Source organism: Calonectris borealis, unplaced genomic scaffold (assembly GCF_964195595.1).
Source record: "Calonectris borealis unplaced genomic scaffold, bCalBor7.hap1.2 HAP1_SCAFFOLD_44, whole genome shotgun sequence".
In the NCBI taxonomy this organism is placed as follows: Eukaryota; Metazoa; Chordata; class Aves; order Procellariiformes; family Procellariidae; genus Calonectris; species Calonectris borealis.
The window spans coordinates 972446-989492 of record NW_027441456.1 but is presented as its reverse complement, the minus strand read 5'-3'; the positions used below and the strand labels follow the sequence as shown (position 1 = coordinate 989492).

Genomic DNA, 17047 nt, shown 5'->3' with positions numbered 1-17047 from the left:
CTGTTCATCCACCAAAACCACCTGCAAGCAAAATGGGGTGTGAGACATGGCCTTTCACTGCAGAGTGCCCAGCCCCTGAGAACAGTGAGCCCAAATTCAGAGAAATAAGATATAAAAGTGAAGCAAAGCAGGACGGGGCTGGGGTATCTTCTGAACACAGGATGGTGGACACCAATACGGACACTGACCTGCAGAACTCAAGCCACCCCAGGCAGGCACTGCAGAGAAGAGCCCAGTGTCTGTCCCATGCCACCTCCCCACCATCTCTGCCCTCCCACAGGTGTGATATTTCTCCCTTACTCTGGTACTTCCAGCCTGCAGCAGAGAAGCCCATCAGGGAAGAGGTGGAGGGGTGCGGAGGCCCACCAGAGGGAGCAGGGAGGGCCATTCGGGCTCCAGGTTCCTGCCCAAGTGTCAAACCCTTCTCCCCGCCTGGCTCCTGCGTGAGAGGTTTCTCTGCCCGTGGGAGCTGGGGAAGGTGAAAGCCCCAGCCGAGGGAGAGGGACCCTGGCTCAGCTCCCAGCAGTGCCTGCTTTAAGGGAGGGACACAAAATACCCTCTGCCATGGAAATGTGCCCACGCCAGCATCCTCCCAGACAGGCCCTTCTCCAGGCCAGGGGCTGGCTTTGGGCACCAGTCCACGTCTCGTGGGGATCCTTCCTCTGTCTCTCTGGCCTCTCCTTCCTCTGCCTCCCACAATGCTGAGAGAAAGGTCCCCCCATGGGCCCTGCTCCCATGCCCCCCGCAGCTGCACACAGGTACTGCCCCGACACAAACCCACACTGACACCCGTGGCGAGGCAGCAGGAGGGCAGGGTTGTGGCTGGAGCACAGCAGGAGGAGGCGGTTCCCAGGGCTGCCATGGGGCCTGTCGTGGTTTAACCCCAGCTGGCAACTTAGCACCACACAGCCGCTCGCTCACTCCCCCCACAATGAGATGGGGGAGAGAATCAGAAGGGTAAAAGTGAGAAAACTCGTGGGTTGAGGTAAAGGCAGTTTAATAGGTAAAGCAAAAGCTGCGCGCGCAAGCAAAGCGAAACAAGGAATTCATTCACTCCTTCCCATCGGCAGGCAGGTGTTCAGCCGTCCCCACGAAAGCAGGGCTCCATCATGCGTAACGGTGACTTGTGAAGACAAACGCCATCACTCCGAACGTCCCCCCTTCCTTCTTCTTCCCCCAGCTTTATATGCTGAGCATGACGTCATATGGTATGGAATACCCCTTTGGCCAGTTGGGTTAGCTGTCCTCACTATGCCCCCTCCCAGCTTCTTGTGCACCTAGCCGAGCATGGGAAGCTGAAAAGTCCTTGACTCAGACTTAGCAACAACTAAAACATCACTGTGTTATCAACATTATTCTCATACTAAATCCAAAACACAGCACTATACCAGCTACTAGGAAGAAAATTAACTCTATCCCAGCTGAAACCAGGACACAGTGCTTGCCCAAGAAGAAGGCAGCTCTGGGGCTGTGACAGGAGTGCTGGGTCTGCAAGGGCCCAGGGCAGTGGGAACAGTCCATGGAGACTGGGGTCCTGGCAGAGCCAGTGAAGGGGCAATCTCAGCCCCGCGTACCCCAGCAAGTGAGTCTGCACCCTGTGCCAGGGCAGTAGGGAACCAAGCTGCCTCCTAACCACCATGGGAGGTGATCCATGGGCCATGATCCCCCTGGGGCTGGCTGGGGTCTTCAGGGCATGACAGCCACCTTGGGACTCACTTCTGGGCTCACTTCTTAGGGCTCAGTTGCTGAGGAGAGCAGCTCCGGTGCTGGCATGATCCGCAGCAAAGCGCTCTAGGGCGGCGTACAGGGGAGTTTCCTAAACCAGGGGAACCTCAGTGGGAGCCAAGAGACCCGCCAGGAGCGTGCACCTCACACGACCTGGGCGGGACCAGGAGCAACAGTGGCCAACCCCCGCCACATGTATAAAAGAAGCCCCTGGGGAGTGCTAGCGACCAGGAGCACTGCAAACAGAGCGGGCAAACAGGGCATGGTGCGTCAGCAAGGGTGTGGTGTGCCAGTTTGCGTGGCAGTTCACGTGGAAAGGTGTGCGGGAAGGGCGCTGAAGCTCTGCCGGCTCAACCAGGGAGCAATGGTATCCACTCAGCAGAAGGCTGTGTCCACTCTAAGCTCTGCACCCACCACACCTGACGCAGCTTTCCAGACAGAGTTCCAGTGGGAACACGCTGCCGCCCAGGTGTTAGGGTGTGCCCTACTCTTATGCCATTATCGGACAGCAGTAATGAGCACACCTGTGGGATTCCTACTGGAATCGCACCCTGCCTTCCCTGGGAGAGGCCCAACAGGCAGACAGGACGCATGGTACGGAGGATTCCCTAAACTCTCCCTGCCTGGCTGAAGACGGTGACTTAAGAGATAGGGGGCAATGGCGACAAGTTCCTGCCCAGCGCAACAGCCGCGTCTCCCCACCTTCCCAGGTGCCCTTGCAGAATAGGTATGAGGCTCTGCAAGTGGAACTGAACAATAACGAGCATGATGGTTCATGTAGGTTGGAGGTATCGCCAGGTTAAGTCGGCCTACGCAATGCGTCCAAACCACTTCCATAAAGACAAAAAGATGGGTCATTGTCATAGAAGACTCTCTCCTGAGGGGAACAGAAGGCCCGGTATGCCGACCTGACCCACTTCTGTGGGAAGTCTGCTGCCTCCCTGGGGCCAGGGTTAAAGATGTGAAGAGAAAGCTTCCTACCCTGGTACGGCCCTCAGATTATTATCCATTATTGATTTTTCAGGCAGGCAGCGATGAAGTTGCAACAAGAAGCCCGAAGGCAATCAAGAGAGACTTCAGGGCCTTGGGACAACTGAGGGATCAGGAGCACAAGTACTGTTCTCCTCTATCCTTCCAGTTGCAGGGAATGATGAAGGAAGAAACAGGAAGAGGCAGCAGATCAATACCTGGCTCCAAGCCTGGTGTTACCGGCAGAATTTTGGGTTTTTGATCATGGGTCAGTCTATACGACACCAGGCCTGCTGGCCACAGATGGAATACACCTGTGTCAAAGGGGGAAAAGGATCTTTGTGCAGGAGTTAGCAGGACTCATTGAAAGAGCTTTAAACTAGATTTGAAGGGGGAAGGGGATAAAACCAGGCTCGCTAGAGATAAGCCTGGGGGTGGCATGCCAATATTTGAGGGATGGTGTGCTAGCAAGGTCCTTCGGTCTGCCGTCTCAGCAGGTAGGGGATGGAGATCCATGTGTCAGTAAAGGCGCAAGGGTTATTGATGTGTTGGAAACCATGGAAATGCCTGAGAACAGTCACGTAGGAATTAGGACTTCTCCCCCAAAAAGGTGGCAGGATCAATAGCCCATTTGAAGTGCATCTACACCAATGCACACAGCATGGGCAACAAACAGGAGGAGTTGGAAGCCATTGTGCAGCTGGAAAACTATGCTATAGTTGCAATCACGGAAACATGGTGGGATGACTCACACAACTGGAGTGCTGCAATGGATGGCTGTAAATTCTTCAGAAGGGATAGGCAAGGAAGGAGAGGTGGCGGAGTAGCCCTGTATGTTAGGGAGTGTTTGGACTGTCTAGAGCTTGATTATGGTGATGATAAGGTTGGGTGTTTATGAGTAAGAATCAGGGGGAAGGCCAACAAGGCAGATATCACGGTGGGACTCTGTTATCAACCACCCAACCAGGATGAAGAGGCAGGTGAAATATTCTATAAGCAGCTGGGAGAGGTCTCACAATCGCTAGCCCTTGTTCTTGTGGGGGACTTCAACTTACCAGATGTCTGCTGAAATACAATACAGTAGAGAGGAAACAGTCTAGGAGGTTCCTGGAGTGTGTGGAAGATAATTTCCTGACACAGCTGGTGAGTGTGCCAACTAGGGAAGGTGCCCTGCTGGACCTGTTGTTTGCAAACACAGAAGGACTTGTGGGTGATGTGATGGTTGGAGGCCGTCTTGGACATAGCCATCATGAAATGATAGGGTTTTTGATTCCTGGAGAAGTAAGGATGGGGATGAGCAGAACTGCTCCCTTGGATTTCCAGAGGGCAGACTTTGGCCTGTTTAGGAGCCTGGTTGAGAGAGTTCCTTGGGAGGCAGTCGTGAAGGGCAAAGCAGTCCAGGAAGGCCGGACATCCTTCAAGAAGGAAATCTTAAAGGTGCAGGAGCAGGCCATGCCCATGTGCTGAAAGATGAGCCAGCAGGGAAGAAGACAAACCTGGCTGAACAGAGAGCTTTGATTGGAACTCAGGCAAAAAAAGAGAGTTTATGACCTTTGGAAGAAGGGGCAGGCAACTCAGGAGGACTACAAGGATGTTGTGAGTTTATGCAGGGAGAAAATTAGAAGGGCCAAAGCCCATCTAGAACTTAATCTGCCTACTAGTGTGAACGACAATAAAAAATGTTTCTATAAATACAGTAGCAACAAAATGAGGGCTAAAAGGAATCTCCATCTATCACGAATGAGTGGTTTTGAGGCCGCTTAAAGAATCACTGGCAAAGGTATCAGCAAAAAGTGATTTTAATAGAAATTTATAAAAGCGTGACTTAAAAGAGTGTGATGGCAAGGTTCACGCTATTACTTATTACATGGACTAAGCATACACAGGGAAAATCATGTCAGAATTGAGTTGGCATGATTTATACAGAGACCGAGGACAAAAAAGGGTAAGGGAGACCCTCCCGTTGAGTCACGAGGTTCAGAGAAGACCCGGCTGGATCCAATCTTAGTCTCAGACTTGGACAACAGTTTATGTCTAATACAAAAGGGATAAGGAGACCCTCCCTGACCTGCAAAGGTCCTTTCCAACCCAAACTGTTCTATGATTCTATGATTCTATGTGATGTTGAGGACAAACATGGCCAGGGAAAGCTGAAGAAAATGGGGCACTGAGAACCTTGGTCTTTCTGTGCTCCTTGGCATGGAAAACTGAGCCAATGGTAATGTTTACTTTAACCTGAGATGAATTGGTTGTTGGATGCACTGCCTGTGTTGAGCACATGTGTGGTTGATGGGGGGTGATGTTGTTGTTGGCCTTCTGTAGCCCAAACAGAGGATGCTGAAAGCACTTTCAGTGTTGGTGGCATGCTATGAGGTCCTCCAGAAGAGTGTGATGTTTCCCACATTTACTGGGTCCTATTTGCCAGTGCTGAGAAGATGCCTTGGATATCTCAGGGCTTTCTGAATGGCCCTAGACATTTGGCCATGGAACACCCTCCTCATATCAAATCAGAAAATCTCTGTGTAGACTTGAGGGATGCAAAACTGGAGCTGAACCCTATCCACCAACAGTTTGAGAGCGAAGCTTTCTTTAAAGAGTCACATTCTCTCTGTCTTTATCTATGGTGCTTACGTGAAACCTTCTCCCCCTGCTCCCTTCTGAGCTAGAGAGGCTTAGGGTGCAGCCACACCATGGGTGGAGTTAATCCCACCAGACCTTCCTATGTGCAGTGTGGTTCTTACACCTGAGCCAAGCATCAGAGGCCCTCATGCCGTAAGACAAGGAAGGAAGCCAGAGGAGATCTGGGAAAAAGGATGTATAGGGTGGAAGGGAACACAAAATCCAGAAAAGGCTTGCCCATGGCCCTAGAGATGTGACCCACTTGGCACCAATTGTCTGCGGAGGTGCCAAGTGACAGATGATGACCGTCTCAGGTTTCTATCACCCACAAAGTTGCTCAGGATGCCCTTGGTCCCATCCTCCAGGACCTTAATGAAAGCTTACATGGAATGGGACCCAGTATCAACCTCTGGACTACACCACTGGTGAGTGTCCTCCAGCTGGACTTTGTGCTGTTTCAACCATTCAGTCAGTTTTCAATCTACCTCATTTTCCACTTATCTAGTCCATACATGCTCAGCTTGTCTACCGCCTCTCCTATGGGAGACAGGGTAAAGCTCCCCAGATCCACCTTTGTGCCCTTCTTCAAGGTAGGAGGGACACTTGCTTTTTTCCAGCCCTCAGGAACCTCTCCCAATCACCCTGACCTTTCAAAGATGATTTCAAGTGGCCTTACAATGACATCAGCCAGCTCCCTCAGTGCTTATGAGTGCATCCCCTCAGATCCCATGGATTTATGTATGTCCTTTTTTTTTAACATGTTCCCTAACCTGTGACTCCTGCAGCAAGGGTAAAGCTACCTCGCTCCAGACTTTCCCTCTTAGGGGCCTGGGATTTCTGAAGGCTGGTGTCACCAGTAAAGACAGAGATGAAGAAGACATTGAGTACCTTGGTGCTTCCTGTGTTCTCTCTCAGCAGGGTCCCTGCCCCACCTAGCAGCAGGCTCACATTTCCCTAGCCTTCCTCTTGCTGCTGGCATTGTTGTCGAATGCCCTTCATGTCCAGATTGAATTTCCAGATTGAACTTGAGGTAGGCACTCCTAACACCTTCTCTGAATGTTCAGGAGGTTATTGGTGCCCTCCAGAAACTCCTGTGTGTCTTGTGCTCTACTGTGCTGCCCCTCAGGCAGATGTCTGAGTGCCTAAAGTCCAAAATGAGGGCCAGGGCCTGTGAATGTGAAGCTTCTTCCAGTTGCCTGAAGAAGCCTCATCTGCTTCTTCTTCCTAATATGGTTGGTCTGTAGCAGACATCGACTACAACGTCACCTGTGTTGGTCTGTCCATTAATCCCGACCCATCAGCTCCCATCTGGCTCATCATCTGTCACTAGGCAGAGCTCCATGCAGTCCTGCTGCTCCTTCACATACAAGGCAACTCCTCCTCCTCACTGACCTGCCCCGTCCTTCCTGAAGAGGCTGCTTCTATCCATGGCCACACTCCAGTGGTGTGAGCTATCTGACCACGTCTCTGTTATCCCCATGGGACTGCAGCTCATGAACTCCCTACAGACTCCTTCTGTTTGCTCCCCACAGAGTGTGCATTACTGTACAGGCACATCGGAAGGGTACCCAGCCAGGCTGATTTCCCTGCTCAGATTCAGGGCTGCTTGACGGGTGCCCCCCAAGCAGTCCTCATCTGACCCTTTGCTTGACCTCCTATTTTTTCTTTCCCTCTTCCCCCTCTCAAGTTCTTCCCTTTGCTCTTCCTCAAATCCTCCCACACAAACAGCCCACCTGTTTTCCCTCTACCCACTGGCCCTGGCTTTGCTTGCCTTGTGCCCTCAGGTGTTTCTGGCATGGCTGCCAAGGGAATACCTGCCTTGGTCAGCAAGCCCATTAAACTAGTATGTCCTTTTATTATCTGTCATGTCCTGCAATTCCCTGTGCTGTCATCTTGTTAGAGGCATCACTGGGCAGGGTGAGCCACCTACACACACATATTGACAGTGGACACAATGAAGCTTCAGTCCATGGGGACCTTGAGAAACTCTGGGATTTGGCCAACAAAAACCTCACCAAGTTTTTCAAGGAGAAGTGCCCAGTCCTGCATCAGAGGCAGAATAACCCCGTGCATCAGGGCAAGCTGGGACCTGACTGCCTGAGGAGTGACCCTGAGGAGAAGGCCATGGTCTCTAGAAGAGATGCCATGGGAGCCAGTGGAGCATGCTCACCATGAATAAGATCAGCTGCACAGGGGGCTGCATTAGAAGGAGCATGGCCACTCGGACAAGGGGAGTTACCTCCCTCCCTTGATTCAGCATGGTTGTGATCAAATCTGGAATAGTGTCTGCTCTGGTGTGGGGCTCCTTTTTCTGGAAGAGCGGCGAGGAACTGGAGAGGGTCCAGAGGAGGTCTGCCAAGATGGGGTTCAGGGCCTGAACCATGTGACCTGTGTGCAGAGACTGAGTGACCTTGACTCCTTTAGCCTCATGACGTGGGAGCTCAGGGCACTCTAGCAATAGCCTGTGATGCTTGACGAGTGGTGTCAGAGATGACGGAGAGTTTCCCTGTAGTGGAATAAAGCAGGACAAAGCTACAAAGTTCATCTTGGGATGTCTATCCTGGTCACAAGAAGAAAGAAATGTCACTCAAAGGGTAGTGCTGTGGTGCAACAGATCACCCAGCAGGGGTCTTGAAACACATGGCTTTGTGTTTCAAGAAGAGACATTAAGTACAGGGAGGGACATGACAGGGTAAAGGCAAGGCGGGAAAATGAGATGGGTGTCTACAGCCTGCAGAGAAACAAATGAGGTATGGGGTAGCGTAGGTGTCCTGGTTTTGGCTGGAATAGGGTTAAATTTCTTCCTAGTGCTGTGTTTTGAATTTAGTATGAGAAGAATGTTGATAACACAGAGATGTTTTCAATTGTTGCTAAGTACCCTCCTACTCCAAGGACAGCTCCCGTGCCTACTACTGGGCTAGGTACACAAGATGGGAGGGAACATAATCAGGACAGCCAGCCCAGCTGGCTAATGGGGTATTCCATACCATGTGACGTCATGCTCAGTATACGAACGGTAGGCGTCATCCAGGAAGTACCGAGTGCTACTTGGTTATCGGTCAGCACGGGTGGTGAGCAATTGCATTGTGCATCACTCATTTTGTATATTCTATCATTATTATTATTATTATTATTTTCCCTTTTCTGTTCTATTAAACTGTCTTTATCTCAACCCACAAGTTTTTCTCACTCTTACCCTTCCGATTCTCTCCCCATCCCACTGGTGGGGGCGGGGGGAGTGAGTGAGCGGCTGCGTGGTATTTGCCTGCGTGCCAGATTAAACCACGACAGTAGGACAGCCTGAGGTGGAGATGGCCGAGGACACTGGCAAGGCAGAAAGGCTATGGCTGTGATGATGAGGCCGTTGACCAGGAGGGCAGCCAGGTAGATGCCCAGGAAGAGCCAGAAGTGCAAGAGCTGCAGCTCCCGGGTGTCTGTGAACGCCAGGAGGAGGAACTCAGTGATGGAGCTGCCGTTGGACATTTGCTGCTCCTGGGCATGGGCCACTCTTCAAGGAGGAAAACACAGTAAGTTAGGGGAGACTATGGAGATGTCTATATTAGACACTGCTTAGCAGGGAGAGCTCAAAGGCGGCTCACTTAGGCTGTCATATTTATGGAATAAAGTGCCTGGCTCGTAGTCCAATTACATGCAATGGGAAAGGTAAGCATAAGACTCCTGTACCCACAACTTTCTTTGTTCCTTGATAAATGAATCTTGGAGAAACCACCTGCTATTCATGTGCTAATCGCACGGTCGGTGTTCCAGTTTCCAAGCCCATATGTATCGATGCTCACCAGGTCACTCTGTTCCTGTGTGGGTTTGCAGGGAACCGATTGGAAGTAGAGAGGTTCTTGGCCTGGTTATACCTAGGCCTTAAGTTCCTTTGGAGCCTGAACCAAATACCGCTAGTTTGGTCAAGGAGTCGAGTGCATCCGTCACAGGAGCTCAGCTCCCTCCCACACCTGCCACAAACCCACAGGTGGTGGGATTCCTCTTGCCTCCGTGTAGGTGTGCACACAGCCCTCTGAAGACTGGAAGAAATCAAATGTCACTCCTATCTTCAAGAAGGGCTAGAAGGAGGAGCTGGGGAATTACAGGCCAGTCACCTCTCTCCCTGGGAAGGTGATAGAGCAGTAATCCTGGAAACTATTTCCAGGCACACGGTACTGGTTTTGGCTGGGATGGAGTTAATTTTCTACATAGCAGCCCGTATGGTGCTAAGTTTGGGATTTGTTATGAAAACAGAGTTGACAACACACAATGCTGTAGCTATTGCTGAACCATGTTTGCACAGCATCAAGGTCCTCTCTGTTCTCTCCCTTCCTCCCCAGTGAGTGAATTGTATTTATTGAGGAGGGAAGAGCAGGGGACGTCATTCAGCAAGGCAAAGATTTACACTGTGTATTGGTGTCCATGTCCAGGTTTTGGTAGCGGGGGGCTGCAGGGGTGGCCTCTGTGAGAAGAGACCAGGGGCTGCCTCCATACCAGACAGAGCTGGTTCCAGCCGGCTCCAAAACGCACCCACCACTGGCCAAACACTGAGCCCATCAACAAAGGTGGTGGAACCTCTGTGAAAGCGTGTTTAAGAAAGGACACAACTGCTAGAGTGGGAGAGGAGCGAGGGAAAAAAAGTGTGAGAAACAGCCCTGCAAACACCAAGGTTGGTGAAGAAGGAGGGAGAGGAGGTGCCTCAGGTGCCAGAGCAGATAGTGCCCTGCAACCCATGGAGAAGACCACAGTAGAGTAGGTATTTCCCTGCAGCCCATGGAGAAGACCACAGTGGAGGAGGTAAACCCTGCAGTCTGTGGAGGACCCAACACTGGAGATGTTGGATATTTCCTGAAAGAATGGTGGCTTGAGGAGAGCCCATGCTGGAGCAGGTTTATCTCGAAGGACTGTAGCCCGTAGGAGGGACCCTATGGGAAAAGTGTTAGAAGGAAGGAGCAGCAGAGAGGAACTGTTATGGACTGACCCCAACCCCCATTCCCCATCCCCCTGCGCTGCTCAGGGAGGAGGAGGCAGAAAAGTTGGGAACAAAGGAGTGAAGTTCAGCCAAGGGGAAAAGGGTGGGGGGAGGCGTTCCATGGGGAAGGAGATAAGGTCTTCCACCAGCCCCACGCTTTGTCGATCCTCAGCCTTTGCAGTTGCACATGCCTGGTCTGCCCATTTACCTTCACTGCTGTCACATTTGTAGGAGGCCACACACATCTTGGCATGCCCAGTGTAAGCTGGTCTCCACCAAACCTGGAGCCCACCTGGCCCACCTGGAGGCAGGGAGGAGCCAGGTCCCCTCTGCCTGTGGCCGGGCCCAGCTTTTCCCTGGGAACCTCCCTGAAGAGCACTCCTTGTAAGCATCAGCCTGTGGCCTGGCACGGGTGGCACGGGGCAAGGGCTGCTGGGGCAGGGCTGAAGTAGCTCAGCTGGGAGAGCGTTAGACTGAAGATCTAAAGGTCCCTGGTTCAACCCCGGGCTTCAGCAATTATTTGCTCCCTTAGATTTTTGCAGAGCCCATCTGCCTTCTTCCAGCCTGCCCGAGCCCTGCTTGCTCCTTCACCTCTTGCCAGAGCACAGTCCCTGCTCTGTAACTGCAGCTCTGCGGCTTAGAAGGAGCCTTCCTCCAGCACCACAAGTCGCCAGCCACCCCTGGGCAGGACTCTCCATGCAGTGCTCCTTTGGGGTGGTCTCCAGCTGTCCCTCCTTCCTTGCTCCACAGGGGTTGGGACCTCTCCTCTGCAGGACCTCTGCAAAGACCCTGTCTGTCTGCTCTTTGTCATTCTCAATGGTGCACAGACTGCTCCCCTCCTCACACACCTCCTTCACCTGGTCCTCAGTTCCCAGACCAGAGGCCACCGTCCCCCCATTCCCAGGGAGAGGCACTGCCTGGAGCTGAGGCCTGAATGGGAACATCCTTCCTCCGGAGGTGTGTCGCAATGAGACTTCTGATGTGCCCAGGACAGTTGACAAAACCGTGCTGAGGACAATTCACTGTGGTGCATGGGCGCCAGCGTGGTTTAGTCACACGCTGTCCTGAGCAGAGTTTCTTGGCCCCCTTTGCCCCTCTGCTGCAATGATTGATGAAACACATATGAGTTCCTCTCTGGACATCAGCCCCAGGGAGATGGAAGCCTGCCCTTCACCCCACCTCCAGGCATGCTGGCAGGAAGAGGGGTGCAGGAGGAAGCCTGGTACCTGGATGAGAGGGTGTGAGATTTCTGCCCCCATTTCCCCTCCACCGCACCCCCTGGGGTGCCATCAGAGCCTGGGGGCACCTCACCCCAGGGAGGGCATTTCCCTCATCCTGTTGCTCTGCTCCTGCTGTGGAGCTGGGGACGGATGAGGCACAGAGGTGGCAGAGGAGGCTCAGGGGCTTTCTCCTCTCCATCAACCCCAGCATGGGTCAGAGATGGGAGCAGTGCCTGCAGCACGAGCTTCCTCCTGTGCCATTGCCCTGCAGGGACGTTGAAGTGGCAGGGCTCTGCAGTGCAGCCCTGTGCCAGGATCAGGCCCTGGTGGAGAGGTAGTACTGACTTGCCCCATCTTAGGAGGATTGAAGTGCTATTTTCTGCAGAGGTTCCCTGGGCACCCAGGGGACAACAGGGCTGTGCTTGTCATAGACATGTCATGGGATGAGAGTGTCTCTCCTGCTGGCAGGTGTCAAGGGAATGTAGCTCAGTGGCAGAGCGTCTGCTTCGGATGTGGGAGGTCCTGGGTTCAATCCCTGGCATCTCCAAGGCTGCTTTTTCCCTGACTGCCCAGCCTCAGGCGAGTACAGGCTGGAGCTGGAGCACAGGTGCTCTCCAGGCACTGTGGACCTGCCCTGCCCTCCCAGGGCCTGGCTGTGGGGTGAAGAGGCTCTTTTGAGCTTCCTCTCAGGAGAGAAGCAGGCAGCTGTGCTGACCTGAGCTCAGGTCACTGCCCTGCACCACAGACCCACCGCACAGGGACGATGCTTGGCAGCAGAGTGCCTGTGCGGAGATCTCAGGGAGGGGATAGACATCAGCAGCACCCTAAGAATCCTTTCGGGCTGCACTGAGAGATGTGGTATGAGGGTGCTGGTTCAGCCCAGGTGCCCGTTGAGACCAGAGCCACACTGCCCTGGTGGCTTTCCAGGGGTAGAGGTCTGAGGTTGTGCTGTCTCCAGGTGGAGATCCCATACCACGTGGGACACCCTGCTCTGTGCCAGCAGGTAGGGGTGTCCGAGCTGGATGAGCCTGGACAGGCCTGTGGGACTTCCAGCTGGAGGAATGGACATTTCTTACCCAGACCCTCTCTATATGTTCTTTTCCTCTGCCGTCACCACCGGCTTGGGCAAAGCCTCGGTGCAGGGAACCCGGAGCTGCTGAGGTCAAGCACAGCTCTGCAGAGGTGGGACTGGTGGGGCCAGCACCCACCACTTGTTCCTGGGGGGTTTGGTGTCTCCGTCCACGCCATGTCAGTGGGAACAGGGAAACACAAGCCTGTACACAGGCGGGGGGACAGAAGATGGTAGCTCAGCTGTTCATCCACCAAAACCACCTGCAACCAAACTGGGGTGTGAGACATGACCTTTCATTGCAGGGTGCCCAGCCCCTGGGAACAGTGAGCCCAAATACAGAGAAATAAGGTATAAAGGTGAAGCAAAGAAGAAAGGGGGTGAGGATGGGGGTATCTATCGAACACAGGATGGTGGGCACCAGTACGGACACTGACCTGTGGACTCAAGCCACCCCAGGCGGCGACCAGAGAGAAGAGCCAAGTGTCTGTCCCATGCCACCTCCCCACCAGCTCTGCCCTCCCACAGGTGTAATATTTCTCCCTTGCTCTGGCACTTGGCAGAGGTTTGCCTCCTCCTCCTCAGGGAGATGAGCCACAGGCCCTGGGTTGTGTGTGTGAGGGCACAGTCCACTTGAGTAGAAAGAGCCCGTTTCATGGCATTTTGGGGCCTTGCAGGCTGCGTCCGTTCTCTGCAGCATTGCAGGATCATTCATCGCTGTGCCCCGGACCTCTGCTTGCTCCTGCAGCTCCCAAGGACCTACCCAAGGGACATGACAGTGAGACCCCAACCCTCTGCACAGCTGCCCCACACTGAGCAGAGCACAGCTGTGGAAAGCCCACGGGAGAGCAGCATTGCCAGGGCAAAACCCCCAAGGTGATGGGTGACACACATGGGCACTGCAAACACAGCCTCCGTCCCCTGGGAAACTCCCACCAGCGCAGGCTCCAGCCGTGCATCTCCACAGAGAGAGGTGGGCCCAGGGCTGGGGATGGAGGGGCTGGCTCCAGGGCCAAGGGCTGCCAGCAGGAAAGCTCTAGAGACCAGGGCAAAGGAATGTGTGAGCCTGGGCTCCCCCCAGACCCCTCAGGGTCACCCCAGGGGTAGGGAGCTCCCAGCAGGGAATAGGACAACGCTTTCATGGAAGAGGGTGTTGGTGACAGCTGCCTCCTCCCCTCTTCTGCTCTAGGGCTGGATCCTGCTGTTTGCAGGGCTACCGAGCTGCGGCTTCTCCCTGCAGGGAGCCCTGCAATGGACACCCAACACATCTTCTGGCCTGCAGCAGAGAAGCCCATCAGGGAAGAGGTGGAGGGGTGCGGAGGCCCACCAGACGGAGCAGGGAGGGCCGTTTGGGCTCCAGGATCCTGCCCAAGTGTCAAACCCTTCTCCCCGCCTGGCTGCTGCGTGAGAGGTTTCTCTGCCCATGGGAGCTGGGGAAGGTGAAAGCCCCAGCCGAGGGAGAGGGACCCTGGCTCAGCTCCCAGCAGTGCCTGCTTTAAGGGAGGGACACAAAATACCCTCTGCCATGGAAATGTGCCCACGCCAGCATCCTCCCAGACAGGCCCTTCTCCAGGCCAGGGGCTGGCTTTGGGCACCAGTCCACGTCTCGTGGGGATCCTTCCTCTGTCTCTCTGGCCTCTCCTTCCTCTGCCTCCCACAATGCTGAGAGAAAGGTCCTCCTATGGCCCCTGCTCCCATGCCCCCCGCAGCTGCACACAGGTACTGCCCCGACACAAACCCACACTGACACCCGTGGCGAGGCAGCAGGAGGGCAGGGTTGTGGCTGGAGCACAGGAGGCGGAGGGGGTTTCCAGGGCTCCCATGGGGCCTTACAGCCCTTGCCCAAGAAGGAGGCAGCTCTGGGGCTGTGACAGGAGTGCTGGGGTCTGCAAGGGCCAAAGGCAGCAGAACCTCATGGAGACTGGGGTCCTGGCAGAGCCAGCGAAGGGGCAATCCCAGCCCTGTGTGTCCCAGCAAGTCCCTATGCCAGGGCAGTAGGGAGCCGAGCTGCCTCCTTACCACTGTGGGAGGTGATCCATGGGCCGTGATCTCCCCTGGGGCTGGCTGGGGTGTTCATGGCATGACAGCCAGCTTGGGGCTCACTTCTGTGGGGCTACAGCCCAGGGCTCACCCCAACACAGCAGCTCTGTCATGGCCTCTGCACTGTGGGACCAGCATGGTCCAGGCAGGGCCTGGGGGAAAGAGCCACTGGGGAACCTCTGCGTGAGGAGATGGGCACTCCTGCTGGGGTGCATCACGGGATGTTGCAGAGAGCCATTTTGCTGGAAACTGTGGCTGGCAGGATGGAAATGTCTCTGTCAGCAGGAATATTCCCCAGGGACCATAGCCTGACCCCGAGACTGCCCCACAGCCTGACCCCCGAGACTGCTGTCCCCAAGATGTGCCCCTTCCCCACCAATATGTCTTTGTGCTCTGCTCCCTGTAATCAGCCCCAGGGAGACACCCCAACACTGGGGCAGGCAAGCACCAGCTCTGGCTGAAACCCCCAAAGGCTTTTAATAAGAACGGTGTAAAACCTGGGTAATAAAAATAGAGGAAATGCCCAGCTGTTTTTTGCTGCCCATGGGAAAAGGGAGATGGTTGCCTGGTGCTCACGGCTCTCCCAGCTGCACAGTCCTCTCCTCCCTCCCAGCTTCACCCAGGTGCATGACAGGGACGGACTCTCCTGGCCCAGGGCTCAGGGACTGTTGTGCAGCCTTTGTGTCCTCAGGGGGATGTGCCAGAGACACCTCTTCAGCATCGTCATAGCCCATGCTCTCTGGGGACAGGGACGAGGCATCTCCCTCAGTTCCAGGGGGCCCAGCACTTCTCCAGGAGCGCAGGTTTTCTTCTGCAAGCAGCAAGGCAGGCCATTGCACGATTGCTCCATGGGTTACCCCTCCTGGTCTGTACAACACCTGCCTCCCTTCTCCTCACCAGTCCTGAGATGTTCAGCTCCCTCTCCAACCCCCAGGTCCCCCCAAGGAAATCTCCCAGTGCAAGTTCCCCCAACCCAGGAGGTTGGGCGTTCAGTACAGCAGCGATTCGTCCAGCACCAGGGCTAGCACCCCAGGAACCCGCAGCGCTATCTTTCCCTCTCACCTCCAGGTGCACCCCTGGGTGCTGCTGCCTCCTCTGGCACCCTGGGCATTTCCCAGTCTCCCTGCCCAGGGGCAGGATCCTCCCCAGGGTCAGAAACCTCCCTGGCATCATCATAGCCATCTGCTGGGTCACCTCCAGGCAGGACAGGGACATCTGAAAAGGGAGGGGAGCTGGTGACACTGAGAAGATACGTCCTGCAGAGCAGAGGACGGGAGGATGTGCAGGGACATGGGGCTTAGACACTGGTGTTGGTAGCACTACAGGAGACGCCCAAGGTGCTCCCCAACTCTGGCGGTGACACTCAGTCACACTGCTGTTCTTCACATGTCTCCAGGGAGGAGACATCAACCCCTTCCTGCCCCCCGTTACCTGGTGCTGACCCCAGACCATCCTCCTCCTCGCTGTCCCTGGGGTAGGGCTGCAGCTTGGTCAGGGATCCCTCTGAATAGGAGCCTGCAGAAAGGTGCAACGGGTGTTATGGGGGTGCGTTCTGCTGACCCAGCTTGTGGTCAGTGCTGCTGAGGACAGGGGCCCAGGGCTGAGTAGGGAGGAGGGCTCAGGACTCACCCTGCTCCCCTGGGACAAAACCCGTCTCAAAGGGGCTCCCAGAGCTGCCCCAGGACAGCATCTTCCCTCACCCCTTAGGTGTCACCCAGGGTGTAGGGGCGGGCAGAGAGGGGCTGTTCCCGGCTAGGACAGGAAGAACTGGTGGGGAGGAAGGTTGTCTCCTGGGCCCAGGACCTGGTTGCTCTCCCCACAGACCCCACAGGCCCAGTGCTGCAGGGACCATGGGCCAGGGGATTGCAGGGGATCAGCCATGGGTGGGGGGTGAGGGGGAAGAGCCTGGCAGATGTGCCCCCAGGAGGGACCTACACTCACCTGAGCGACTGAACTTTGCCTGCTTCTCCCACGCTGGGCTGTAACCGATCTCCTCGTACACGGCCTCAGCGAAGGGCTCCCAAGCTCTCTCGGAGCCTGCAGATAGAGGCAGGGCTGGCCCAGGGACAGGCAGAGACAGCCGTGTTCCCCTGGGCCAGCAAAAGGCTATCGCCACAGCACAGCCCTGCTGTGCTGTCTTGTCACTGCTACCACTTCCTCAGTGAGGACAAAGTCTCCATGGAGATGGTCTAGGGCAGCAACACCCTCACACTGTCCCCTCAGAGACAGCCCCTGTGCCCCTCCGGACCTGAGGGGGAGCTGAGCTTGGAGCAGCTCCTGCCTTTCCCCCTGGAGCTGCCCCCTCTCTGCCCCATGGATCCATAGCATGGCCCCTGCCCTGCCAGGGGGAGGTCAAGGTTGGGCAGAGGAACAACCTGGGGGCCTGAAACCATGGGGATTGACCCTGTTGCCCCACATTCCTCCTGGTACCTCCCCCGC

The 17047-nt window shown here is 55.1% G+C and overlaps 2 protein-coding genes and 2 non-coding genes across 4 annotated transcripts in view; 2 read left to right on the top strand and 2 right to left on the bottom strand.

The window, feature by feature from the left end:
- Positions 1 to 17047, bottom strand: part of LOC142076355 (uncharacterized) — an 801642-nt gene that overhangs the window by 333305 nt on the left and 451290 nt on the right. The window lies entirely within an intron of this gene.
- TRNAF-GAA (transfer RNA phenylalanine (anticodon GAA)) lies at positions 10722 to 10794 on the top strand. The gene has a single exon. It is a non-coding gene; the product is annotated as a tRNA-Phe (tRNA).
- On the top strand, positions 11975 to 12046 carry TRNAP-CGG (transfer RNA proline (anticodon CGG)). Its single transcript has one exon. It is a non-coding gene; the product is annotated as a tRNA-Pro (tRNA).
- LOC142076340 (uncharacterized) lies at positions 15080 to 16923 on the bottom strand. The gene is made up of 5 exons (XM_075138659.1): positions 16857 to 16923; positions 16550 to 16645; positions 16040 to 16123; positions 15671 to 15823; positions 15080 to 15419 (listed from the first exon to the last, which is right to left on the bottom strand). Exons 1-5 carry the CDS (start codon positions 16921 to 16923, stop codon positions 15181 to 15183), a joined length of 639 nt encoding a protein of 212 aa, XP_074994760.1. The 3' UTR covers positions 15080 to 15180.

Bases quoted from the DNA above. Each gene is read 5' to 3' on its own strand.
- LOC142076340 (XM_075138659.1), bottom strand. From the start codon at position 16,923: ATGGGGCAGAGAGGGGGCAGCTCCAGGGGGAAAGGCAGGAGCTGCTCC. The intron at 16,124-16,549 runs GTGAGTGTAGGT...ACCTTTCTGCAG, and splicing joins GGCAAAGTTCAGTCGCTCAG to GCTCCTATTCAGAGGGATCC. The intron at 15,824-16,039 runs GTAACGGGGGGC...CTCCCTTTTCAG, and splicing joins TGGTCTGGGGTCAGCACCAG to ATGTCCCTGTCCTGCCTGGA.